The sequence below is a fragment of the Podarcis liolepis genome (genome assembly GCF_965112155.1).
Source record: "Podarcis liolepis genome assembly, chromosome: 17".
NCBI classification, from domain to species: domain Eukaryota; kingdom Metazoa; phylum Chordata; class Lepidosauria; order Squamata; family Lacertidae; genus Podarcis; species Podarcis liolepis.
In genome coordinates this window covers 39,884,493-39,911,600 of record NC_139571.1, presented here as the reverse complement: position 1 = coordinate 39,911,600, position 27,108 = coordinate 39,884,493, and the positions used below count along the sequence as shown (strand labels likewise).

Sequence of the window (27,108 nt, the reverse complement as noted above, 5' to 3'; positions counted from 1 at the left end):
TACCTTTAAGATAATCGAGCACTGATACAGAATTCTTTCCATTATGTAGACACCAGTCATGTCTAGCTGGAGTGCGAAAGATGATGTGGAATAAGGCCAGGATCACAGCAGCAGATCAGCTGATCTTTTCCTCCTTGGATGCTAAGATAAAGTGGAATGCATGCTCCTCTTAAACAGGATTATAATGTAAACCTATAGAGCAGGCATCCTCAAACTTGGCCCTCCAGATGTTTTGGGACTACCATTCCCATCATCCCTGACCACTGGTATTGTTAGTTAAGGATGATGGGAGTTGTAGTCCCAAAACATCTGGAGGGCCGAGTTTGAGGATGCCTGCTGTAGAGAGACAGCATATGCATGACTTTACCCTACATTTACCTTCCTCTCCAGGCAGACTTTTCAGATATTTGTCCCTAAACTCTGTATTCTCCTCTGTCCTTTTTCCATATTTTCAGCGCTTTTCCATCCAGCTGTCATTTTGTATTTTCCAACTGGTGGGACTGTGCAATCTGATTACACTTGCCCCCCCCCTGCATCTGGAGGGACCACCGTTGGCCACAGGCCATCTGCTCAAACATTATGTTTTACAAGCCATTGGAGTCCTCCAAGTAAAGTAATGCACAGAGCATCTCACACCTTGTCACCACGGGCAACTAACCCTAACCCTCAATAACATGTCATGCTCCGTGAGAGGGTTTGCACCTCTGTAGCGCTTTCACCAATGCCCCCTTTACTTCCTTATTCCTTAGACTATAAATCATGGGGTTGAACATGGGAGTGACAACGCTATAGAACAAGGAGATCATTTTGTCGTGCTCTGCAGAGTGGCTTGAACCAGGCCTCATGTACATGAACATAGCAGTTCCATAAAACAGTGCCACCACAGCCATGTGGGACGCACATGTGGAGAAAGCCTTGCGCCTGCCTTCGGCAGAACGGATCTTCAAGATGGCTGCTAGGATGCGGACGTATGTGGTGAGTATGAAGGAGAAGGGGCACAGAAGAATGAGGACACCAACCACAAACACAATGATTTCGTTGAGTCGAGTGTCAGCACAGACCAGTTTCAGCAGAGCCAATATGTCACAGTAGAAGTGGTCAATGACATTTGGGCCACAGTAAGGCATCTGTAGAGTCTGAACTGTGTGCACCATGGCAAGGAGGAAGCCACACATCCAAGATGACACCGCCAACATGACACAAACTCTAGGGTTCATGATGAGTGTGTAGCGCAGAGGGTGACATATTGCTACAAACCGGTCGTAGGCCATCACAGCAAGGAGCACACATTCCGTGATGGCAAGGCCCAGGAAGAGGTAGATCTGAGCCCCACAGCCAGCAAATGAGATGGTCTTCTTTGGGCTCCAGAGATTCGACAGCATCTGAGGAACAGTACTGGTTGTGTACCAGATGTCCACAAACGAGAGGTGGCTCAAGAAGAAATACATGGGTGTGTGGAGTTGAGAATCCAGCCAAATAAGCATCAAGAAAATCCCATTGCCAGCTAGTGTGATGCTGTAGACCACAGAGAAAACCCCAAAGAGAACAATGCGCATCTTTGGGCTGCTGGAAAGACCCAAGAGGATAAATTCTGTCACTTCTGTTTGATTCCTCAACTTTTCCTGACACTGCAGAGGAGGAAACAGGCACCATGTAAAATATGACAGCATACAGCAGGGGTCCCCAGCCCTTGTGGGCCTCAGGAAACATTTGGGAATCTAAGATGTCATTGTGGGCACTGCAAAATACAATTTCATAGAAGAAGAATTGGCCATGTTCAGACCCAGAGCCAGTGTGGTGTAGTGGTTAAGAGCGTTAGACTCATAATCTGGGGAACCGGGTTCGCGTCTCCGCTCCTCCACATGCAGCTGCTGGGTGACCTCGGGCCAGTCACACTTCTTTGAAGTCTCTCAGCCCCACTCACCTCACAGAGTGTTTGTTGTGGGGGAGGAAGGGAAAGGAGAATGTTAGCCGCTTTGAGACTCCTTAAAGGGAGTGAAAGGCGGGATATCAAATCCAAAATCTTCTTCTTCTTCTACCCCCCACCCAAAACAGGCAAAAATAAAAATAAATCCTGTGTCTAGGATGGAAATCTAAGGAAAACAGAAACAGAACTCCAACCTGCGGGGGGTGGGGTGGGTCGAAATCCAAATAAATATGATCTAAACATGTTCTGTAGCATCACATCAAAATTCCGAATCATTGCTGTAGCATCGAAGAGATGCTACAGCAAATGTTGTCTACCAGAAATTTAATAAATGAACTCAGCATGGAGTAATAATGCCTCCCTCATATTCCACCAGGCAAATGTATGGTCTGCCTCTACTACAGGCTATACATCAAGTTAAAAGAAGATACCTCACTTACTCTTCCCCTTCATGGATCACTGCCTTGCCGTTGCGAAGGGGCTTAAATAACTCAGAGAAGCTATGAGCTATGCCGTGCAGGGCCACCCAAGATGGACAGGTCATAGTGGAGAGTTTTGACCAAACGTGATCCACCTGGAGCAGGAACCGGCAAGCCACTCCAGTATCCCTGCCAAGAAAACTCCATGGACAAAGACAACAGGCATATAAAAGTTATGACACTGGAAGATGAGCCCCTCAGGTCGGAAGGTGTCCAACATGCTACTGAGGAAGAGCGGAGGACAAGTATAAGTAGATTCAAAGCTGATGAAGCAGCTGGGCCAAAGCTGAAAGGTCGCTCAGTTGCGGATATGCCTGGAAGCGAAAGGAAAGTCCAATGCTGTAAAGAAAAATATTGCATAGGAACCTGGAATGTAAGAACCATGAACCTGGGTAAGTTGGATGTGGTCAAAAATGAGATGGCAAGAATAAATATTGACATCCTGGGCATCAGTGAACTAAAATGGATGGGAATGGGCGAATTCAGTTCGGATGACCATCATATCTACTACTGTGGGCAAGAATCCCGTAAAAGAAATGGAGTGGCCCTCATAGTCAACAAAAGAGTGGCGAAAGCTGTACTGGGATGCAATGAATGATCTCAATACGAATCTAAGGCAGACATTTTAACATCACTGTAATTCAACTTTATGCACCAACTAGTGGGGCTGAAGAAACTAAAATTGACCAATTCTATGAAGACTTACAACACCTTCTAGAAATGACACCAAAGAAGGATGTTCCTCTCATTATAGGGGATTGGAATGCTAAAGTAGGGAATCAAGAGATAAAAGGAACAACTGGCAAGTTTGGTCTTGGAGATCAAAATGAAGCAGGGCAAAGGCTAATAGAGTTCTGTCAAGAGAACAAGCTGGTCATCACAAACACGCTTTTCTAACAACACAAGAGACGACTGTACACATGGACATCACCAGATGGGCAGCATCGAAATCAGATTGATTATATTCTCTGCAGCCAAAGATGGGAAAGCTCTATACAGTCAGCAAAAACAAGACCTGGAGCTGACTGTGGCTCAGATCATCAGCTTCTTATAGCAAAATTCAAGCTTAAACTGAAGAAAGTAGGAAAAACCACTGGGCCGGTAAGATACAATCTAAATCAAATCCCTTATGAATACACAGTGGAAGTGAGGAACAGGTTTAAGGATTTAGATTTGCTGGACAGAGTGCCTGAAGAACTATGGGTGGAGGCTCGCAACATTATACAGGAGGCAGCAACGAAAACCATCCCAATGAAAAGGAAATGCAAGAAAGCAAAGTGGCTGTCCAACGAGGCCTTACAAATAGCGGGGGAGAGAAGGCAAGCAAAATGTGAGGGAGATAGTGAAAGATACAGGAGATTGAATGCAGATTTCCAAAAAATAGCAAGGAGAGACAAGAAGGCCTTCTTAAACGAGAAATGCAAAGAAATAGAGGGAAACAACAGAAATGGGAAGAACCAGAGATCTGTTCAAGAAAATTCAAGATATGAAAGGAACATTTTGTACAAACATTACCATTATAAAGGACAAAAGTGGTAAGGACCTAACAGAAGCAGAAGACATCAAGAAGAGGTGGCAAGAATACACAGAGGAATTATACCAGAAAGATATGGATGGCTCGTACACCCCAGGTAGTGTGGTTGCTGACCTTGAGCCAGACATCCTGGAGAGTGAAGTCAAATGGGCCTTAGAAAGCACTGCAAATAACAAGGCCAGTGGAAGTGATGGTATTCCGGCTGAACTATTTAAAATTATAAAAGATGATGCTGTTGAGGTGCTACGCTCAATATGCCAGCAAGTTTGGAAAACTCAGCAGTGGCCAGAGGACTGGAGAAGATCAGTCTACATCCCAATTCCAAAGAAGGGCAGTGCCAAAGAATGCTCCAACTACCGCACAATTGCACTCATTTCACACGCTAGCAAGGTTATGCTTAAAATTCTACAAAGAAGGCTCAAGCAGTATGTGGACCGAGAACTCCCAGAAGTGCAAGCTGGATTTAGAAGAGGCAGAGGAAGCAGAGACCAAATTGCAAACATGCGCTGGATTATGGAGAAAGCTAGAAAGTTCCAGAAAGACATCTACTTCTGCTTCATTAACTATGCAAAAGCCTTTGACTGTGTCAACCACAGCAAACTATGGCAAGTTCTTAAAGAAATGGGAGTGCCTGATCACCTCATCTGGCTCCTGAGAAATCTCTATGTGGGACAAGAAGCTACAGTTAGAACTGGATATGGAACAACTGATTGGTTCAAAATTGGGAAAGGAGTACGGCAAGGCTGTATATTGTCTCCCTGCTTATTTAACTTATATGCAGAATTCATCATGCGAAAGGCTGGGCTGGATGAATCCCTAGCCAGAATTAAGATTGCCGGAAGAAATATCAACAAGCTCAGATATGCAGATGACACAACCTTGATGGCAGAAAGTGAGGAGGAATTAGGAGAAAGAGGAGAGTGCAAAATATGGTCTGAAGCTCAACATCAAAAAAACGAAGATCATGGCCACTGGGCCCATCACCTCCTGGCAAATAGAAGGGGAAGAAATGGAGGCAGTGAGAGATTTTACTTTCTTGGGCTCCATGAACATTGCAGGTGGTGACAGCAGTCACAAAATTAAAAGATGCCTGCTCCTTGGGAGAAAAGCAATGACAAACCTAGACAGCATCTTAAAAAGCAGAGACATCACCTTGCCAACAAAGGTCTGTTTAGTAAAAGCCATGGTTTTCCCAGTAGTGATGTATGGAAGTGAGAGCTGGACCATAAAGAAGGCTGATCGCCAAAGAATTGATGCTTTTGAATTATGGTGCTGGAGGAGACTCTTGAGAGTCCCATGGACAGCAAGAAGATCAGACCTCTCCATTCTTAAGGAAATCAACCCTGAGTGCTCACTGGAATGACAGATTGTGAAGCTGAGGCTCCAATACTTTGGCCACCGCATGAGAAGAGAAGACTCCCTGGAAAAGACCCTGATGTTGGGAAAGATGAAGCACAAGGAGAAGGGGACGACAGGACAAGATGGTGGGACAGTGTTCTCGAAGCTACCAGCATGAGTTTGACCAAACAGCGGAAGACAGTGGAAGATAGGAGTGCCTGGCGTGCTCTGGTCCATGGGGTCACGAAGAGTCGGACACGACTAAATGACTAAACAACAACAACACTTACTCTTTTACAGACAGGAGGTGAGGTCTGTTTTAAGGCATATTGGTAGAGACATACAATAAAATTGACATAATCCAGAATTGTCTCTGGACAGAGGAGTTGTAGCTGAAACCAAATGGGAGCTGCAGAAGAATAAGATTCTGAGACTGTGTTAAAGTAGCACTCACAAATTAGCAGCTGAGCTAAAATTGCTTAAGGCACTATCATTATACTGGAAAAGTAAAACACATACCGACTTGAATGAATGAGAAACAGCAATCCACTAGCCTATCTATAGTTCAAACAGCTACATCCTATTCTTGATTAGGTCGGTTTTGTAGAAGACCTTGGATGGGAAACTGAAAGCCATTGGTCTCAAGCCATCCCGAGGCTACAGTAAGTTTTATGGAGAATGCAGCACACAGAAAGAGGTGTTTTCAGTTATTCGCATTTTTTAAATGAAAGGTAAACTTTGGCTTTCTCATTACGTACCCAGATTACAGAGGCTTGAAAGAAATTGCCAAGTTGTTTCCCCTTCTTGGATTTGTACTATTGATGGCATCCATCAAGACCATAGAAAGCCTCTGCCTCGAAATTACTCTGGCAATTATGAACCTAGAAAAGCATGTCAGCAGTGACTCCTAAAACAGTATGTTTACATTTCCTTCTGGGCCCATCCAAATGGGGACCAGGAACAAATTATTAATCCACAGGGGCAGGAAGAAGAACATGACTAGATTGCATCTACGGAGGGTTTTGCCAACATTTCTGAGGGATTTCTTGTTCCTGATTTTTGATGTAAACATCCTGCTGCTTTAAAGAAGCCTCAGAGATCCCATTCCAAAGTAACTTTCTGATAAAACTTTTGAATTCCCTGGGCATTGTGTAATAGACTTTAGTCTAATCTAAACCAACATTTGAGGCAAATGTGGAAGTAGCTTGTTGCCAACTGAGAAGTTAAGGAGGATTTGTTGTTGTTTAGTCGTCTTAGTGGTGTTCGACTCTCCATGACCCCATGAACCAGAGCATGCCTTGGAAACTCTCACTTTCTTCTCAAAGCTTCTCCTTTCTTATGTCCATGGAGTTTTCTTGGCAAAATACTGGAGTGGTTTGCCAGTTCCTTCTCCAGGAGGGTCACATTTAGTCTAAACTCTTGGCTATGACCTGTCTGTCTTGGGTGGCCCTGCACGGCATGGCTCATAGCTTCCTGGGGTTATTCAAGCCCCTTCACCACGACAAGGCAGTGATCCATGAAGGGGTAAGGAGTATTAGAGACTCTTTAAAGTTTAAACCATCAGCATATCATGTGGGGAAATTGTGCCTGGATTGTACCAATGGAGGCTACCAAGAGGAAGTTGTGTAACAGGCAAAATCAGGTAGCTACCATGTCAGCGTGAAGGTTGTGTTATTCTTTTACAAATAACTTTCAGAATCCAGGAAGTCCATAAACATAAGATAAACTGTATTAACTATTTTCAGAATAAAGAGTCTCTGTTCAAGGAAGCCACAGCGTCTGTTGCTGAAACATTCCTCTACCCAGAGACCCCTTCCAGTCTCATTTTGTTCACTTAAGCAAAAACCACATAAAGTGAAAGTGTGCTCACATCTTTCCCTCCCACAAAAGAAAGGAGCATATCAACCAATATGAAATATACTCAGAGTAAAGAGTGGATTTCATGCTCTTTATTCAGCTCATAGTGGTGAGGAGGAATGAATGTCCCCTCAAAGTATCTGCTTTATATACATTATTTACATAATGGGCTGCACTTGATTGGCTAATTCCAGAATTCTCCTATAGGCCAATCAGGTTGTGGATTCATTTCCATCTGGAGCCGGATTGGGTGGCTCCTGAAGACCAATCATACTGCTGCATTGTTCTAGAACCAATCAGACAGCAGCATTCTGAATCCTATTGTTCTAGGACCAATCAGACTGCTGCATTTTGGATCCTATTCAACTCAGCACATAACACCCCTCCCCTCTCAGTTCCAGTCCTGCCCGGGAGGTCGCATTCATAGTCCTCAAGGTATGCCGGCGGCCTACGTGTGCGTTGCGGCCTGGGGTGTTCCCTGGTCCGGGCTCCAGGTTCTGGCTCGTGTTCCAAGGATGCTGGCTGTGATGGGGTTGTTTGGTCTGGTGCAACCGGCTCGCTCAGTCGTGGTTCTGGTGTCCTTTCGGCCTCACGGGTCCTCTCTGTATTTACTGATTCTGCCTCTCCTGCTGGCCCCTCCTGCTCTATGGGCCTCACTGCCCCGCTGTTCCCTTGGGACTCCTCTGACCTGTCCTCCTCCTGGGTTTCTCCCGGGAATCGTCGCCGTATCTGGTCGCAGTGGCGGCGCCAGCATTGCCCCCCATCTGTTAGCACCTCGTACGACACTGGGCCAGTGACCCTGGTGACTGTGGCGGGTACCCATGCTGGGCCTGCCCCAAAATTCTTTGCGTACACTGGGTCCTGGGCCTCGAAGGTCCGGGGGTTCCTGCCTTCCCCCACCACTACCTCATCCTGAGCTCTATCGGGGTGAAGGCGGTCCAATCTGATTGCAAGGCGCCAACCCATTAGTAGCTCAGCGGGGCTCCGGCCAGTCATTGAGCTGGGGGTGCTGTGCTGTGCTAGAAGGAATGTGGCAAGGCGCTACTCCCAATCCACTTGCGTCATGCGGCGAAGGGTGTCCTTGGTGGTCCGCACCATGCGTTCTGCTTAGCCAGTGGTGGCAGGGTGGAGTGGTGCCGAGCAGATCTGGCGGATGGCGTTCTGCGCTGTGAAGGTTTGGAATTCTCCTGACATAAATGAGGTTCCGTTGTCTGAGATGAGAGTGTCAGGGAGCCAGTGGGTTGCAAACTGCCTGCGTAGTACCCGGATGGCTGCAGATATGGAAGTGGACGGTACCAGTGCGACTTCCAGCCATTTGGTGTAGGAGTCCACCACTATGAAGAATGTTTTCCCCTGAAAGGCACCAGTGAAATCCACATGCAGGCGTGACCATGGCGCTTGGGCGGGCTCCCAGGACTGGAGTGGGGCCCTTGGGGGATCTGGGCAGGATTCTTGGCAGGCCTGGCAGTGTTTGACCCAGGCCTCTATCTCTCCGTCGATTCCCGGCCACCACACATAACTCCTGGCAAGGGCCTTCATTCTCATTACCCCTGGGTGTGTCTCGTGTAGGGCTGTGAGGACCCTTTTGCAGAGGGGCTGGGGAACAACGATCCTGCTTCCCCATAACAGGCACACCTTGTGGGCCGACAGTTCATGTTTGCGGGTTGTGTAGCCGGCAAATTCTGGCCCAGGGCTGCTGCTGGGCCATCCCCTCCACACCCAGTCCAGGATCCGGGAGATGACCCTATCTTTCTTGGAATGGTGTGCAACTTCTTGTGCCTGAATGAGGCGGTCGGGAAGCAGCTCCAGGCTCATAACCTCTTGTGCGGGTGCTGGGTCGGGGTCTGTTTCCAGTAGTGGTAGCCTGCTGAGAGCGTCCGCGTGGCCCATCACCTTCCCAGGGCGATGAATCAGTGCATACTGGTAGCTGGCAAGGAAAATTGACCACCTGAGGACACAAGGAGACAGCATTTGGGGGATCTGCTTTTTGGGGGCAAACAAGCCAAGCAATGGCTTGCGGTCAGTCACCACGGTAAAGGGCCGCCCGTACAAGAAATCATGGAATTTTTTTACTCCCTTCACGATTGCCGGACCCTCCTTGTCGATTTGCGAGTAGTTCCGCTTGGTTGCATTGAGTGTCTGGGAAAGTATGCCACTGGCACCTCTCTTCCATCCGGGAGTTGGTGTCCCAGGACAGTGCCGATGCCATAGGGCAAGGCATCGCATGCTAGCACCACTGGCAGCCTCCCGTCGAAGTGTGCCAAGACTGAGTTTGAGACAAGCAAGTCCTTGACTGCCTGGAATGCGGCCTCCTGGCGCTGGCCCCACACCCAAGGGGCCCGCTTGTCCAGGAGTCTGTGTAGGGGATCCGCTACCACCGCCTTGTGGGGAAGGAAGGAATGGTAAAAGTTCAATAGTCCCAAGAAGTTCAATCTTGCTCTTGGGCGCTGGGGCATCACAAATGGCCCATACCTTGTCCCCAGTCAGGTGGATCCCTTCTGCGTCCACCATAAATCCCAGAAAGTCCACCTGAGGCACTTCTAGTAGACATTTTCCCCTCTTCACCTTGAGACCCGCCGTCTGGAAACGGTGCAGAACGGTGCGGAGGCGGTCCTCAAACTCCTCTGGCGTGGGCCCAGCAATCAACACATCATCGAAGAAGGGAGTGAGGCCAGGAATCCCATTAAGGAGAGAGTCCATTAGATTCTGGAATATGCCTGGTGCCACGCTGACACCGAATTGCGTCCGCTTTACCCTGAACACTCCTCTGTGCATCACAATCGTCTGTGCCTCTGCTGTGGCCTCATCTACTGGCAGCTGTTGATATGCTTGGGCCAAATCCAGCTTGCCAAAATTTTTTGACCCAGCCAGGGTGGCAAGGACATGGCTGACCACTGGCACTGGGTATGCGTGGGCCGTGAGGGCCTTGTTTATGGTACATTTGTAGTCTGCGCAGATGCGGACTGAACCATTAGGCTTGATGGGTCTGACAGTTGGGGTTTCCCAGGGGGCATTAGGCACCGGCTCCAGCACTCCTTGCTCCACGAGCCGGTCCAATTCCTCGTCTATACGGGGTTTCAGGGCAAACGGGACCCTGTGGGCCTTGAGCCTGCCAGGTCGTACTGCGGGGTCAAGCTGTAAAGCAGTGGGGGCCCCCGTATACTGTCCCAATTCCCCACCGAAAACCCCCAGAAATTCCTTGCATATGGCATCCACGTTCACTTGTAAGCTAGTGCGGTTCACCCCGGTGACGGCTAGCCCCAGTGGTCCAAACCATGCCAATCCCAGTAAGCTAATGTAGGGGCCGTTGACCACAAGCAAGTCCAGTTGCCGCTTCCGCTCTCGATATTGCACCCTGAAGGTCCCCACCCCCATTGTGGGGAACCTTATGTTTCTGGAAGTCCCGGAGGGTGAATGGGGCCGGCCTGAGTTTGGGACCCCCACTAGGACACAGTTTCCTTAAGGTCCTTGCCGAGATTATGGATAGAGTTGAACCCGTGTCAAGCTCCATGCGGCACGGGGCCCCCTCTATCTGTACCTCTACATAAATTTTCTCTACGTTGGGGTGGGGCAACTGGTATACCTGGAAGTCCGTGAGCTCTGTTGAGTTGCCTTGGTGTGATGGGCCCCGGGACCTGGGGCTCTTGGATCGGTCATCGGATGCCTGGCGTCGGGTGGGCTGAGCCCGACACACCAGGGCGATGTGTCCCAATTTTCTGCACTGCCTGCACTCTGCGTTGCGGAAACGGCAGGTCCTCCTCTCGTGACTCTCCCTGCAGCTTGTGCAGTTCCCTCCTTCTTGTTGAGGCAGCTGTGGTCTGTGCGCTGCTTGAGTGCGCTGCTGTACTCGGTGCACCTCCTCCCTGTCAGATCCTGAGTCATCGGTGAGGTCTTCGTGGTGGACCCTCGGTTGGGATGGCAGGCTCGGCCGTGCCTCTTGCTTCAACCTCTCAGCAGCTTCTGTTGCCAGGGCCTTCTCCAGAGCAACCTGGAACGTTAGGTCCTTCTTAGCGTAGAGGCATCGTTGCAGCTTCTCATCCTTCAGGCCACCAACGAGGCGGTCATGAAGCATGTTCTCCAACTCTGAGAAGTTGCAGAACAGGACCGCTTGGCGCAGAGAGGTCACAAACCCAGTTATGGTTTCCCCAGGGGCTTGCCGCTTTGCGTAGAAGGCATTTCAACGAGTCACCACTGACGGCTGCAGTGAAAAGTGCCCCTTCAGCCGTTCCATTATTGTTTTGCATGGAACAGTAGTGACGTCTTCAGGTGCAAGGAGAGCCCGGGCGATTTCAAATGTCTCCTCTCTGCAGACACTGAAGAATATCACCCTCTTCTTGGCATCTTCTTCGTCGGTGACCCCTTTGGGTTCTAGGAGGAAGCTGAAACAGGAGGCGTACGCTTTCCAGTCTCCGGATGCTGGGTTGAAGGGCAAGAAGCTGCTGTCGGTTGCCATTCTGAGTTCCTTGTGTCCCGGAGCTGAAGCCTGGATACACGGTGCGAGGCAGCGGTGCGGCAGGTGGCGGTGCTACAGTGCTGTGTGTGGCAGTCAGCTCAGCGGGATCCCACCTTCGTCGCCAGTGAAATACACTCAGAGTCGAGAGTGGATTTCATGCTCTTTATTCAACTCATAGTGGTGAGGAGGAATGAATGTCTCCTCAAGGTATCTGCTTTATATACATTATTTACACAATGGGCTGCACGTGTTGGCTAATTCCGGAATTCTCCTGTAGGCCAATCAGGTTGTGGATTCACTTCCATCTGGAGCCGAATTGGGTGGCTCCTGCAGACCAATCATACTGCTGCATTGTTCTAGGACCAATCAGACTGCTGCATTCTGAATCCTATTGTTCTAGGACCAATCAGACTGCTGCATTTTGGATCCTATTGTTCTAGAACCAATCAGACTGGCCATCCAACATCTGATTAAAAACCTCCAAGGAAGGAGAGTCCACACCCTCGTGAAGGAGACCGTTCCACTGTTGAACAGCTCTTACTCTCAGGAAGTCTCCTTTCATGTTGCTTGAAGCCATTGGTTTGAGTCCTACCCTCCAGAGCAGGAAAAAACAAGCTTGCTCCCTCTTCCATGTGACAACCCTTGAAATATTTGAAGATGGCTATCCTATCTCCTCCCAGTCTCCTCTTTTCCAGGGTAAACATATGCAGCTGTTACAAGTGCTCCTAGTAAGGCTTAATTTCCAGACCCTTGATCATCTTGGTTTCCCTCCTCTCCACACGTTCCAGCCTGTCAACATCCTTCTTAAATTGTGGTGCCCAGAATTGGACACGGTATTCCAAAAACCAAGAACAGATAATAAAAACAGTATTAAACATAATATGTTCTCTTAGAATAATTTATTATATTATAATAACTAGTTTTCCTACCGGAAACCCACTTTAAAACAATAACATGAGAACCCATGTTTCATTTAACTAGCTTTGGACTATTCTTCTAGAAACCTTGTGCTGAATAATCACTTGACCAAACCCAAAATCTTGCTCATTTCTTGCAGCAATAACGATTGGAAGCTTTGACCAAATTATTTGTTAAAAGCTCAAGGAACAGAAGACTACAAGGAGAACCAACGCTGACCACCCCAAAATTTTCTGAGCTTGTTAAGTGTCCAGATGACATCATGGACCTCCTAACAGTGCAGCAATAAAACGGCTAGCACATTTGCAAAGCCACGCAAGGTCCAGTATGGTTTCAAATCGGACGAGGGACCATGTGTTGAGATGCCTGCACTGCAGGGAGGTGGGGTGGATCCTGGGACCCCTTCCAACTCTGCAATTCTGTGATACTCCTCCCTATCTGATTACCTCCTTAATACTCAGACAAGCAATATTGCACTAGGGAACATACATATCGTGGGATTTGGTGCTCAGTTCAAAAATACTTTAAAAGGGAGTTTGGGACAAGACCTCTGAGGAATTTTGTAGCAAATAGCTATTTCTGTTTCAAATAAAAAGGTTCAGTAAGGAATGGGTGTATATAGCATCTTCTACTTCATTTCCTGGAACATCCTGTGAGCTAAACTGACCTGATAATAGCTGCATCTCAGATGATGTCTCTCACCCTGGAGTGGTGCCATCCTAGCATCCTATGTCTGACATATCCAGGTAAACAACTTTCCTAGGACCAGTGCTTTTTTCCCTTAAAAAAATGTTTAGGGGTACTCTCACTGAAATAGGTAAAGGTAAAGGGACCCCTGACCATTAGGTCCAGTTGTGACCGATTCTGGGGTTGCGGCGCTCATCTCCCTTTATTGGCTGAAGGAGCCGGTGTACAGCTTCCGGGTTGTGACCAGCATGACTAAGCCACTTTTGGCGAACCAGAGCAGCGCACGGAAAAGCTGTTTACCTTCCCGCCAGAGCGGTACCTATTTATCTACTTGCACTTTGACGTGCTTTCAAACTGCTAGGTTGGCAGGAGCAGGGACCGAGCAACGGGAGCTCACCCCGTCGTGGGATTTGAACCGCCAACCTTCTGATCGGCAAGTCCTAGGCTCTGCGGTTTAACCCAAAGTGCCACCCGTGTCCCACTCTCATTGAAATACTGCCCCTCAATGAGGCCAAACTTAGACTCACAAAATGTTTAGGGGTATGTGTACCCCTGCGTCCCCCTAGAAAAAAAACACTGTCTAGGACCAAACACAGGCTGCCTGATTTCATGAAATGCAGACAGGAAGAGGTAGTGGGACCAAAGGACTCTTGCGAACCGGCCAACGCTGTCTCCACTTCCCCATCTCCAAATCCCTCCATAAGGCTGGGGGGGGGGGTTATTAGGAGTCAATTGAAGTGGAGGAATGATGGGCAGGGAAAGGGCTGGGCACTTCCTCCCCCCCCCCCAATTGCTTCTCCACTTCTGATTGTTCCCTTGTGCAGAGGTTCTTTCCTTTTTTTCAAAGGGAATGGGCCAGGAAACTATTAAACACATACTATTTGCTGTTGGGCTGTTACTGCAAACCAGAAAGGCAAGAGGAAACATTTTGGTGGGATGCAAGTTCCTTTTCTCTCTTGTTATTTGTTATTCTCTCTCTACCTCTTTTGTCATTTAATAAATCTCAAATATTACACGTAAGCTTTATACATAAAGTATATCCCACAAAAATTACTGGTGACATGTTAGACTGCGGCAGCAACAGGGGAAACTTAAGGATCAAAAATAGCAAGAATGGGAGATCAATGCAACGCTGTGTTATATATGTTAGAATCTTGTATAAGAATGTCTAATTGTATGCATTTAAATAGTCTTAGACTAATAAACATTTGTCCCATTTGACCTTTGCTCCAAGTTTCACGAAATGTTTCTGAACAGCTAATTCTAAAAAATTGATTCTATAATGGCTTTAGCTTTATCCCACATTCAGGGTGGTCTCTCATGCACTGTGACCCTAACATCATGAGCATTATAACTTTCAAAGCAGAGTGATACACTCATTCTCTGTGTATGCTCGTGTATTTAATGTCATACGGCAGAGTTTTGTTTATACTATATTCTGTTCATGATATTTATATCCTGCTTACCAACAGCGTTGTTTTTCATCAACACAGTAGAGTTAACGCAGAGAGTTTTAGTAAAAAAAATATGTCTATTCCTCTTTGTTGCATGCCATGCAATTGTATACACAGTTACTGGAAAGCAAGTCCCACTGGGTCCAGTGAGACCCATTCATAAGTATCTGTGCATAACAGTGTATTTTAAAATCCCTGTCTTATACTTGGGGTTTGTCCATATCAGAATTTACTGCACAAAAACATAGTTTGCACGACATTACCCTCAAACACTGCACATCTTGATGCTCTCCCTCTATAAATTTGAGTTTACCTGATGCAGGAATAATCTGCTAAATCGGGGGAAACCAGGGGAAATGTGCTCCGCTTGGGACCACAGATTTTGTTTCGCTGTTTCCATGTTGGTGTATCAATGGTAATTTTAGATACTGCATTTTCCAAGCCAACCACTTCCTTCAGTGTTTTCATTTCTTTTCTGACTGTGCTTATAACTTTCCCCAGTGTACTCCTGAATGGAGTGTACACTTAAAAAATATTTTCAATGGTTTTGCTTTAATATATAATGTTAATGAACCACAGAAAACTAATAAATTGTGTTTGCCATTTTGTGTCTGAAATAATAGCAATTTAAAAGGCACGGACGTGGGTGGCGCTGTGGTGTAAACCACTGAGCCTTGGGCTTGCCGATCGGAAGGTCGGCAGTTCGAATCCCCGCGATGGGGTGAGCTCCCGTTGTTCAGTCCCTGCTCCTGCCAACCTAGCAGTTCGAAAGCATGCCAGTGCAAGTAGATAAATAGGTACCACTCCGGCGGGAAGGTAAACGCCGTTTCCATGCGCTGCTCTGGTTTCACCAGAAGCGGCTTAGTCATGCTGGCCACATGACCCAGAAACTCTACACCGGCTCCCTCGGCCACTAAAGCAAGATGAGCGCCGCAACCCCAGAGTCGTTCGCGACTGGACTTAACTGTCAGGGGTCCTTTACCTTTACCTTTTAAAAAGGTCTAAGTCATAAGCTGATTTGCAACAGGTTCAAGGCAGACACAAGAGCACATTTCTTTACAAAATAGATAATTAACTTAATTTACTGCCATGGGATGTGGTGATGACGGCAGCTGAAGTAGACAACATTAAACCAGCTTTCACAAAACTGGAGTGCTTCAGATGTTGTTGGACTCCAACTCCCATCAGCCCTGACCGTTACCCATGCTAGTTGGGGCTACGGAGTTTGTAATCCAAAATATCTGAAGGGCACCAAGTTGGGGAAGACTGCTTTTAAGCAAATAGACAAATTCATGGTAGACAGTCCTATCAATATCTATGAGCCATTATACCTAAATGGACTTCTTGTATGGAAGCAGTGTTGGGAACAGACAGGGGTGGGCATCACTCTGCATTGCTTTTGAGAACCTGATAGTATCCTGCTTATGTTGGGAACAGAAAGTGGGGTCAGACACGTACATACCTTAGTCCTTCAGAGCAGTTCTTATGATGGTATCAAGAAAGGTGCCAAGAAAAGGTAAGTCCTTAAAAGGCTTCTACATTTGTCCTTCATTCTCTATAGTGAGAACATAACAATTATATTCTCAAAATAATGAATGTTTTAATTCCTCCCTGCCCCCCAAAATGTTCAGTGTCTGAACAAAGCCTACACACATACCATTTTACATGTCAGACCTCTTTCTGTGTGATTGAGAAGCCTGCTTTTCCATCCAGCTCTGGATAACTATCAGCCATTTCTATCTCTCTCTATTAATCTCTCTCTCATTCCAGAAATGAGAGCCAGGGTGTGGGGCTGCGTTGCTTTGAAGCCCAGTTCAAATTAATTTCCAGCATCACCTGCTCTTGAAAGCACTAGGTGTAAACAGTGATAACAGTGGATTATATTTTTGTCATTACAGGTGAACAAGCCAATCCTCCTTGGGTATTGCAACTTGTACTGCATCCTATACCTTGTGTATGTTTACAATAGAGCAAAAGATCTCTTACAGGTATGATCCCTCTTCATTAGATGATCTCCTCCGCATTTGCATTATTACATGTGCTGGAAGAAGTGAAGAAGTGCCTGCTGGTGCCATCCCTGAACTAACATGTTCCACTTGCCCCATATGTTCAGAATGATGTATGCAAAGGGAAGCCTATGTGTGTATCTTCCATGCAGTTGGGAACTCTGATAATGCAGTGCTCCAAATAGCATGGAGCTAATTCTACCCATGTAGTCTCCCTTCTGCAGACACTTCACCTGATGCATCAAGCTCCAAGACCAGACATACAGCATCTCACGCAGGGTTAAAGGTATGACTCTACCACCTCCTTAACATGTTCATGCTGTTGGGATTCAAGCCTGCCTTCAGGAGAAAACGGCCACTCTCCAGGCACCCGGCTTGATCTCCGGTTGACCTCCCTGTCTGCATTCCCCAGCAGGATACAGGCTAGGTCGCGATAGGCGATCCTTCTCAGCATGAGAAGAACCCCCCCCCTCTTTCCTGCCCCCCCCCCCGGGCAGGGGAAAGAGATAGACAGAAACGTATTTACATGCCTTTATTTCTGTCTTTGCAGCGTTACAGAAAACACGTCTGCTCTCTTCAAACTCCAACAGCAGAGAGACAAACTCCTCCCGTACTTCCTGTACAGCTCATATTACACTCTGAGCTAATTCCGGTGCTTCGCACTGTGAATAGACTGTCCCTCTGTTTCCCACAGAACAGTCCCAACATTCCCATTATGTTTTGCTTTCAAGCTAGCAGCTCGCGGCCGCATTGCTTCTATATCGTAACACATGCACCCATGGGGGAGAGCTATTGTCTATTGATGATAAGTATGACCAATACTTTTCATTCCCTTCATTTAAATGCAAGCATCATGCTATTCTTTTTGTTCAGAAATGAGACTGTAAGGGCATCATGAGAAATCCTTCTTATTTTTAGATGTGATTAAGAAAAGCCTAGGTAAAGGTAAAGGGACCCCTGACCATTAGGTCCACTCATGACCGACTCTGGGGTTGCGGCGCTCATCTCGCTTTATTGGCCGAGGGGGCTGGCTTACAGCTTCCGGATCATGTGGCCAGCATGACTAAGCCGCTTCTGGCGAACCAGAGCAGTGCACGGAAGCGCCGTTTACCTTCCCGCTGGAGCGGTACCTATTTATCTACTTGCACTTTGTGCTTTCGAACTGCTAGGCTGGCAGGAGCAGGGACAGAACAATGGGAGCTCATCCCGTCGTGTAGAGTCGAACCGTCGACCTTCTGATTGGCAAGTCCAGCACCACCCGCGTACCTAGATGCTTATTGCCATGGTGAAGCTCTCCACAGGCCAGAAAGAAATTTGCCCAATCCCAATGATCAGGGACACCCACCCCCCAAAAAAGAAAAATTGCTGGGGGGGGGGGAAACGATTGTCCCAACTCTATTATTAAGGGGAAAAGATAATGGTACATGTAGAAATAAATGATATTTTGTAAGTTTATTTAATCCAAACTAAGACAGAACAGGAATCATCTCAGATATCAACCCATTTCATGTTTGTAGCACTGAGAGTGAGTAATATTCTCCACTTCAGACACACAAGCCCAGGTGACAGGTTTCATCTCCTTCTTTTGTATAGGAAATGAGACTAGGAAGCTGCTATGAGGAACCAAACATTTGTGGCCGAATTCCTCCTGCTTGGTCTCTCTAAGAGCTTGAAGATCCGTCTTTTGTTGTTTGGGCTTTTTTCTGTGACCTACACCATCACTCTGGTGGGCAACTCAATGATACTGATGCTCATCTGGCTGGACCCCCGACTCCACACGCCCATGTACTTCTTCCTGAGCCACCTTGCCTTTGTGGACATCTGCTATACATCCAGCACAGTCCCCCAGATGTTGGTGAACCTACAGAGCCCAAGACAAACCATCTCGTTGGTTGGCTGTGCCGTTCAGATGCACATTTTTCTGACCCTGGCTATTACTGAGTGCATCCTCCTGGCAGTGATGGCGTATGACAGGTATGTGGCAATATGCCACCCACTGCACTACACGTTCCTCATGAACAAGAGAGTATGCATGAAGCTAGCCGTGGCAACCTGGATGAGTGGCCTTTTATTCCCAGTGGCACACACAGTCCTCACCTGGCGGTTGCCATTCTGTGGTCCCAATCTGATTGATCACTTTTTCTGTGAAATGCCAGCATTGCTGAAGTTGGCCTGTGCCGATACCAAGATGGTTGAAAAGGTCACTTCGGTGGGATGCATTTTCACCTTGCTTATCCCCATCTCCTTTATCTTGATGACTTACATCCGCATCCTTGCTTCCGTCTTGAAAATCCAATCTGCCCAAGGCCAGCACAAAGCATTCTCTACTTGTGTCTCTCACATATCAGTGGTGGTGCTTTTCTATGGCAGCGCCATATTTATGTACATGAGGCCAGAGTCTAGTCACTCCGCAGATTTGGACAAAATAGTCTCTCTCTTCTATAGCATATTCACCCCCATGTTCAATCCCATGATATACAGCCTGAGGAACAAAGACATGAAAGGGGCCTTGGTCAAAATTCTGTCACAGCACAAGCTTTGTTGATTGAGAAATTGATTCCAGAGTGGAATCAAAAAGAATCAATACTTTTTTTAAGTTCATGCTGTTGTATGCTATTGTAACAAATATAAGTTGCTACAAAAGTAGATGTACTTTGCCATAATGTTATTTCTGCTACGGTTGTCAAGCAATTAAAGAAAATCTTGCATCAAGAGGTTTCATTTTATCTCTCTGGACTGCACTGCAACATTAAAAATAATAATAATCAAGATTTTAGTGAATTTGTTTAAACCTAGCTAAAAGGGGGGAAAACTAATAATAATAATAATAATAATAATAATAATAATAATAATAATAATAAACATGTCACACCCTGGAAAGACAAAAGTACAAAGATACAGCATAGCTTAAAAGGGATGGTAAAGTATTAACTCATACAAAAATTCCCTTTAGAAATCATAAAGATATATAAAAACAAAAGTATTATCCACCTGTGAGTTCCATCACTACTGGGAATAAAGGTTCTATAAAGTCTTAAATTTGTCAGATGTTAGCATATGCTGGTGACACTGAATGACTGTGCACCTCAATATTCATTTAACAAATAAAAATATGCCATATTGGGGGGGGGGATTACTCAGTCACTGTTCATTAGATACTTTTAGTTTATGAGAAATCTTTTCAGGGAGGGCAATTTGCCAAAGCCTGCAGTACTAGCAATCCAAATTGTTAAGATCACAGGTCTTCCAGGATTTGGCAATGGAGTCCTGGGCTGTTGTTAAATGATGGGAGCTAAATTATTTGCTTTTCAAATCCTCTTCTGCTTCCATATACAGATTCAAAAGAACCAGGTGGAAAAGTGGAGTCACAGTATGTTTAGTTATCAAAGTGATATCAGTGAACAACTTATTCCAAAATTTAGTCACCTTTGAGCAGCCCCACCACATGTGCTTATATGTACCAACTCTGCAATTGACACATCACTTTTATTTTATTTTTACCATGCTACACTTTAATTGTCTTAGTAATGCCAGGATGTCTGTGTTATTAGGTTTTGGTTTTGTGAATAGTTAGCGAGACAGTGCACCTTTCACCTCTTTCTGACCTTATCATTTACGCACACCTTCTCCCAATCATAATGTCTATGTGCCTGCAACTCAGGACAACACTTTCTGCTGTGACAGATCTGCAGCTCGGGTTTCCGGGATGACTCATCAATTAGCCTAAAGACTGAGATGGAAATATTCAACCTCTCCTGCCACATTGCAAAATCTTTTCAAGCACAACACATACAAACATTACATTTTATGCATATTAAACATATCTTTAACACCCTACCTAAGACCTCATTCTCCTAGGAGGGACTTAGAAACACTTTACAGACTTTATTCTCTCTCAGGTAAGCCCACCATTTTTCTCTCTTGGAAGAAATGTAGATTTAAGAGCAAGGGTCATTGCTGGCTTCCAGTTCCAAAAACTCCAAATAGTGTATCTCCCCAGCTGGAAGATTCGTGGAGCCTACTTTCTTTCATTAACACAAAGATTGCATGTTTTGCTACTGAGATGTTTTCAGTTCAATTAAACTCAGTGGGATATACTTCAGAGTGAACATGTTTAAGGGCAGTTTGTTACTGGTGAAAACTGCAATACAGTTGTAGCACCTTGTAGTAACAGAGCAATCCTATACGTGTCTATTCAGAGGTAAGGTATACTGAATTTAATGAGATTTTCTCCCACAGCTGGATCCTCAGGCACTCAATTATTAAAATAATAGTATTGTTATAGATTGGGGGGACCCCCTAAACCCTAGAAATTAATAAATAGTAGGATTTTGATTATTTGGGGTCTGAAGGAGGAAATATAAGCTGTAGGGGAATTCCTGGATTAGCCTATGCAAAATGACCTGGCCAAGCTAGGGCCATTAAGAAACAATTGAGGGCCATTGGCAATGCAAGGGAATTGTCCTTCCCCTCCCTGTCCTTGTTAGGATATTTCCGTTCCACCTTAAAAGGGAGCAGGTTGTTGTGTCACAGCCTGCGTATTTCCTGTTTACAGGAAGTTTATGCTTTTGTATTTGCTTTTGTTTCTCTCTCTGTGTCTCGGACTTGCAGACAGGCAGTCATGTTTTTTCTTTGTTCTGACCAACACTGAATAAAGTCGTAAATATGCTCTCCTGAGTGCATCTTTCGCTGTGCGAACTCTGCTGATAGAGCGTGCACCAGCTCTGGAATGTGGCAAGCTATTTCTGAAGCTCGTGTCGCTACTTGACTGATACTGTATCTACGGGAGATCGATGGATTGTCCCTGAATCGACGTGGGATCATGATGGCCTTTGTCTCCCTGGCAGTATCCCAACAGTCCTAAGGTGTGAACAGAGACTGGGGGGAGGGGTGTTGGAAGGTTGCCAAGATAACTGTGTGTTTGAGGTGACAGGAAAAGGGAGTCTGGTAGCAAGGGGTTCTGTGATGAAAAAGGAGGAAGACAGACTGGGATCCATCTTGGGCAGGCTGGCTGAAGGCTGGCCTGAGAGAGATGCCTTTGACTCCAGGGCTTCACTGCTGTGAGGGAAAAGTCCCTCTTGAAATGACCATGCTGTAAGATCTGTACTCCCTCCGTGCAGACCAAATGTGTAAATAGGTGAATAAACCATATTTTTTAAAGCTACGACAGTCTCCGCTGTGTCTCAGTTCTCCAGAGGAACACAGACCCTGGGTGAGTGTCTGGAACCCCATGAATTCTTGCCACTGTTTGGCAGAGAGTGTGGGAGGCACCCTACTTTTGTAACAGTATATACAGTAGCTCAGGACTGAACTGTGGTTCTGATGGCAGACTCTTAATCTCAGAGTCATGAGTTCAAACCCCATGTTGGGCAAATATTCCTGCATTGAGAGGGTTGGACTAGATGGCCCCCATAGTCCCATGCAATTCTACAATTCTATGATTCTACCTTTCTCCCATGGGACGCGGGTGGTGCTGTGAGTTAAACCACAGAACCTAGGACTTGCTGATTAGAAGGTCAGCGGTTCGAATCCCCGTGACGGGGTGAGCTCCCGTTGCTCGGTCCCTGCTCCTGTCCACCTGCCCGTTCGAAAGCATGTCAAAGTGCAAGTAGATAAATAGGTACCGCTCCAGCAGGAAGGTAAACGGCATTTCCATGCGCTGCTCTGGTTCTCCAGAAGCGGCTTAGTCATGCTGGCCACATGACCTGGAAGCTGTACGCTGGCTCCCTCGGCCAATAAAGCGAGTTGAGCACCGCAACCCCAGAGTCGGCCATGACTGGACCTAATGGTCACAGGTCCCTTTACCTTTACCTTTACCTTTACCTTTCTCTCATAGCTCAAAGACTGCTTGATATTCCATTCAAAATCAACCCAGAGGGAAAGAGCAGTAGAGAACGCTAAAGGAATCTATTAGGAAAGGGCTAAGCTCTTCCTGTGGGACATAGGTGGCGCTGTGGGTTAAACCACAGAGTCTAGGACTTGCTGATCAGAAGGTCAACGGTTCGAATCCCCGTGGCGGGCTGAGCTCCCGTTGCTCAGTCCCTGCTCCTGCCAACCTAGCAGTTTGAAAGCACACCAGTTCAAGTAGACAAATAGGTACCGCTCCGGTGGGAAGGTAAACGGCGTTTCTTTGCACTGCTCTGATTCGCCAGAACCGGCTTAGTCATGCTGGCCACATGACTCGGAAGCTGTACGCCGGCTCTCTCGGCCAATAAAGCGAGATGAGCGCCGCAACCCCAGAGTCGTCCACGACTGGACCTAATGGTCAGAGGTCCCTTTACCTTTACCTTTTAAGCTCTTCCTACCTACCTAGACTAGACAGCAGAAAATTCATTGAAATATAAAATGTTTCACAAAAGATATATTCTAACCCCATATTATCTGCAAAAGCTTTCCCCAACTTGTCTTCCAAATGCTTTAGACTACAATTCCCATTCACTCCAGCCAGCATTGCAATGGTCAAGGGAGTTCAAGTTGGAAACAGCGTATTCATTGAGTTCTTTTTAAGTGGAAATAGAACCTGGATCCTTCTGTACACAAATCATGTCTTCTCCCAATTGAGCTTCGGCACCTCCCCAGATCAACAAAGATTTAAAAGTGGGCAGTGCAACATCTAGTGATGCTTTATTTTTCTGAAGGGAGTAAGAGACTGTGTATGCAGGGAAGACTGAATAATCCTTACAACAATGCTGAAAATCAACAGGTGAGTGAGTTTTAACACTGCTTGTTTGCTAAAACGGTGATTTGTTTATTTGCTAAACCATACAGGTCCTGATTTTCAACCAACATGTGATTGTGGCAATCAACTCGAATCACTAACTATAGACTGAATAAGCAGCAATAAAACAATACAAAACTGGCAACAGATAAGCAAACTCTAATGTGCTAAAGACACATAGCTATTATATAACAATAGCCAGTGCTTTTTTTTATCTAAAAAAAATGTTTAGGGGTACTCTCATTTCCCCCCTACTCATATTGAAATACTGCCCCTCAATGAGGCCAAACTTAGATTCACAAAATGTTTAGGGGTATGTGCACCCCCGTGTCCCCCCAGAAAAAGCACTGACAATAGCTATATTAACAGAGCATGATCAAAATGTATTTTCATGTATATATGTTGGCAGCAAGCATATATTCACTTCCCTGTTTAAGAGGAACTTCCTTGAACTTAGTGTGACTTACTTTTGAGTATAGAATTGAACAGTAACTCTTCTGAAAGATGTAATATTTTATCTAAAAGATGCATGCCAGATATTTGTTCTCCCTCTTTTTACCAAATATCCCCACCACCACCCGCACACATTAATCATTATGCTCTCCCTTCCACGGACCATTTGAAAGTTGCTGAGGATCTTGATGATTTTGTTTTCTGCCGGTTGAAGCAGTTGCAATGAGATCAGCGCTAGATGCTGCATGCTATTGAATTGTATTATTTCTTACATTGCATTCTATTGTATTACAATCTGAATTCATGGACTTTTATATAATTCAAATGGTTCTTCACAGACCACTTGAATGAAGCTTGCAGACCACAGTATGGGAACTTCTGCTATGAAGAACATCTCTGGACCAAATCCTTCCATGGTATTAGATGTCCCAATGTCCATAACTCTGATTAGGAGACAGCATCCAAAAGGAGACAAAAGCGGAAGCAATATGGAATGGTAATGCTATTTGTACTTCAAGGCTTTCTCCAAAGGGCATATTTCATTAACATATTACTGCAGATCAGTGTCTGAGTCTCTAGTCCACTGTATTAGAGTGTTCAGAGTTGAATAGATATCACAATAGCATCTTCTCCTCCTCCTCCTCCTCCTCCTCCTCCTCCTCCTCCTCCTCCTCCTCCTTCTCCTTCTCCTCCTTGTTAAAGGAAACTAGACTGTGTGGAGGAACCAAAATATTCCGCTTTTTTAGATTTCCAGAAGTTAACATGAATGAAGATTCTGGGGAGAAGGGGAGTGATAAATATGAATGGGTGATTAATAGCTCACCCTAGAGGTTGGGGTTCTAGCCTAGACTTCTCCCTGACATGCAAGTTTTATTTGTGTGGGAATTTATTTACTAAAAAATGAATAAATACTATAGAGGAGCATTCAGTTATGCAAGCCCTCACCTGTGGTCTAAAATGCTACAGCTCAAACACAAGTTAACCAGCTCACTGAGAATGCATCAGATACATACAGGGGAGGATTAGGGGTGTGCTCTGGGTCCCATCCTAGCAAGGGGGGGCTGCGGGAGGAGTGGAAGGGTAAGGTAACTCCATCAAGGTTTGAAAGCTAGAAGAGCAAATGGAATGGAAGGGGACACCAGTGTCTCAGAAATCAGGATTTGTGTGTGTGTTGCCCTCAAAACATTTTAACAAAGCGTTTATTTAGGAGGCATGTGAAATGGATTTTAGTTGTAAGCCACACCTCTAGTGCATACTTAATATATTATTATTATTATTCTTACCCATACATTCTTAACAGGTTTATTTTCTTCTGCTTCAGGGCTAAGGAAGTTTCTGTTGATTATAAAGGCATCTTCTCCCTTCTTGAGACCATTTATCCCAGTAAATGACGGTGGTGAGATATTCAGCTGCTTCTAGGGGGGGGTGGATGTCTGATATTTTGGTGGGGCAGTGGTGGTGGTGGGAGGGTTTGGCTTAATTGAGATGACGAGACAAAAGTGGGGTTTCCTTGACATTTTTAAATGTGATTAAGAAAAGCCTACACAGATGCTTATTGCCATGGTGAGACTCTCCACAGAAAGAAATTTGCCCACTCACAGTCATCAAGGATGCCACCACCCCACACAAAGAAACATTGCTGGAGGGAAACTGTCCCAACTCTATCAAGGGGAAAAGATAATGGAACATGTAGAGATAAACGATATTTGTAAGTTTATTTAATCCAAACTAAGACAGAACAGGAGTCATCTCAGATATCAACCCATTTCATGTTTGTAGCACTGAGAGTGAGTAGTATTCTCCACTTCAGACACACAAGCCCAGGTGACAGGTTTCATCTCCTTCTTTTGTATAGGAAATGAGACTAGGAAGCTGCTATGAGGAACCAAACATTTGTGGCCGAATTCTTCCTGCTTGGTCTCTCTAAGAGCTTGAAGATCCGTCTTTTGTTGTTTGGGCTTTTTTCTGTGACCTACACCATCACTCTGGTGGGCAACTCAATGATACTGATGCTCATCTGGCTAGACCCCCGACTCCACACGCCCATGTACTTCTTCCTGAGCCACCTTGCCTTTGTGGACATCTGCTATACATCCAGCACAGTCCCCCAGATGTTGGTGAACCTACAGAGCCCAAGACAAACCATCTCATTGGCTGGTTGTGCTGTACAGATGTATGTCTTCCTGGTCTTGGCCACGACTGAGTGCATCCTCCTGGCAGTGATGGCGTATGATAGGTATGTGGCAATATGCCACCCACTGCACTACACGTTCCTCATGAACAAGAGAGTATGCATGAAGCTGGCTGTGGCAACCTGGATGAGTGGCCTTTTATTGCCAGTGGCACACACAGTCCTCACCTGGCGGTTGCCATTCTGTGGTCCCAATCTGATTGATCACTTTTTCTGTGAAATGCCAGCATTGCTGAAGTTGGCCTGTGCCGATACCAAGGTTGTTGAAAAGGTCACTTCGGTGGGATGCATTTTCACCTTGCTTATCCCCATCTCCTTTATCTTGATGACTTACATCCGCATCCTGGCTTCCGTCTTGAAAATCCAATCTGCCCAAGGACAGCACAAAGCATTCTCTACATGTGTCTCTCACATATCAGTGGTGGTGCTTTTCTATGGCAGCGCCATATTTATGTACATGAGACCTGAGTCCAGCCACTCCCCTGGTCAGGACAAAATGATCTCTCTGTTTTATAGCATTGTCATTCCATTGTTTAATCCAATTATATACAGTCTGAAGAACAGAGATGTGAAAGAGGCCTTGATTAAAATTCTCCGAAGGTGCAGAAGACCTTGTTGATCCTCAGTCAAACATGAGATGCAAACCTAGCACTTCGAAAGCACACCAGTGCAAGTAGATAAATAGGTACTGCTGTGGTGGAAAGGTAAGCAGCATTTCCATGTACTCTGGTTTCCGTCAGGTGTTCTGTTGTGCCAGAAGCAGTTTAGTCATGCTGGCCACATGACCCGGAAAGCTGTCTATGGACAAAGGCTGGCTCCCCTGGCCTGAAAGAGAGATGAGCACCGCAACCCCATAGTCACCACTCACTGGACTTACCAGGTCAGGGTCCCTGACCATTTTTAAACCTTATAGTAATAGTCCAGCAGCTCCACTGTGGTTGATTCTTTCTGGCAGTGTCTCTGCAAGGTTTCAGGCAAGGACTTTGCTATCTGTGATACTTGTGGGTTTTTGTTTTTGTTTTATGGATGATAGGGATTGAACCTAAGATCTTCCAAGTACAAAGCCTTTTCTCTGCCACTGAAATATGACCCT

General features: G+C 46.0%; 3 protein-coding genes across 3 annotated transcripts; 2 read left to right on the top strand and 1 right to left on the bottom strand.

Moving 5' to 3' along the window:
* Window positions 1-677: 677 nt before the first annotated feature.
* On the bottom strand, window positions 678-9,646 carry LOC310696672 (olfactory receptor 2A12-like; the record flags this gene model as incomplete). The annotated part of the gene is made up of 2 exons (XM_083482407.1): window positions 678-1,628; window positions 9,608-9,646. The coding sequence occupies 2 exons, from the start codon at window positions 9,644-9,646 to the stop codon at window positions 678-680; spliced, it is 990 nt and encodes a 329-aa protein (XP_083338533.1).
* A 3,523-nt stretch (window positions 9,647-13,169) lies between these two features.
* LOC310696436 (olfactory receptor 2A5-like) lies at window positions 13,170-19,215 on the top strand. The gene is made up of 2 exons (XM_083481966.1): window positions 13,170-13,252; window positions 18,247-19,215. The coding sequence occupies exon 2, from the start codon at window positions 18,269-18,271 to the stop codon at window positions 19,196-19,198; it is 930 nt and encodes a 309-aa protein (XP_083338092.1). The 5' UTR covers window positions 13,170-13,252; window positions 18,247-18,268; the 3' UTR covers window positions 19,199-19,215.
* Window positions 18,391-26,634, top strand: LOC310696671 (olfactory receptor 2G3-like; the record flags this gene model as incomplete). Its single annotated transcript, XM_083482406.1, has 2 exons — window positions 18,391-18,438; window positions 25,753-26,634. Exon 2 carries the CDS (start codon window positions 25,825-25,827, stop codon window positions 26,632-26,634), a length of 810 nt encoding a protein of 269 aa, XP_083338532.1. The 5' UTR covers window positions 18,391-18,438; window positions 25,753-25,824.
* Window positions 26,635-27,108: the final 474 nt, after the last annotated feature.

Excerpts from the sequence above, each read along its gene's own strand:
- LOC310696436 (XM_083481966.1), top strand. The coding sequence starts at position 18,269 with ATGAGGAACCAAACATTTGTGGCCGAATTCCTCCTGCTTGGTCTCTCT.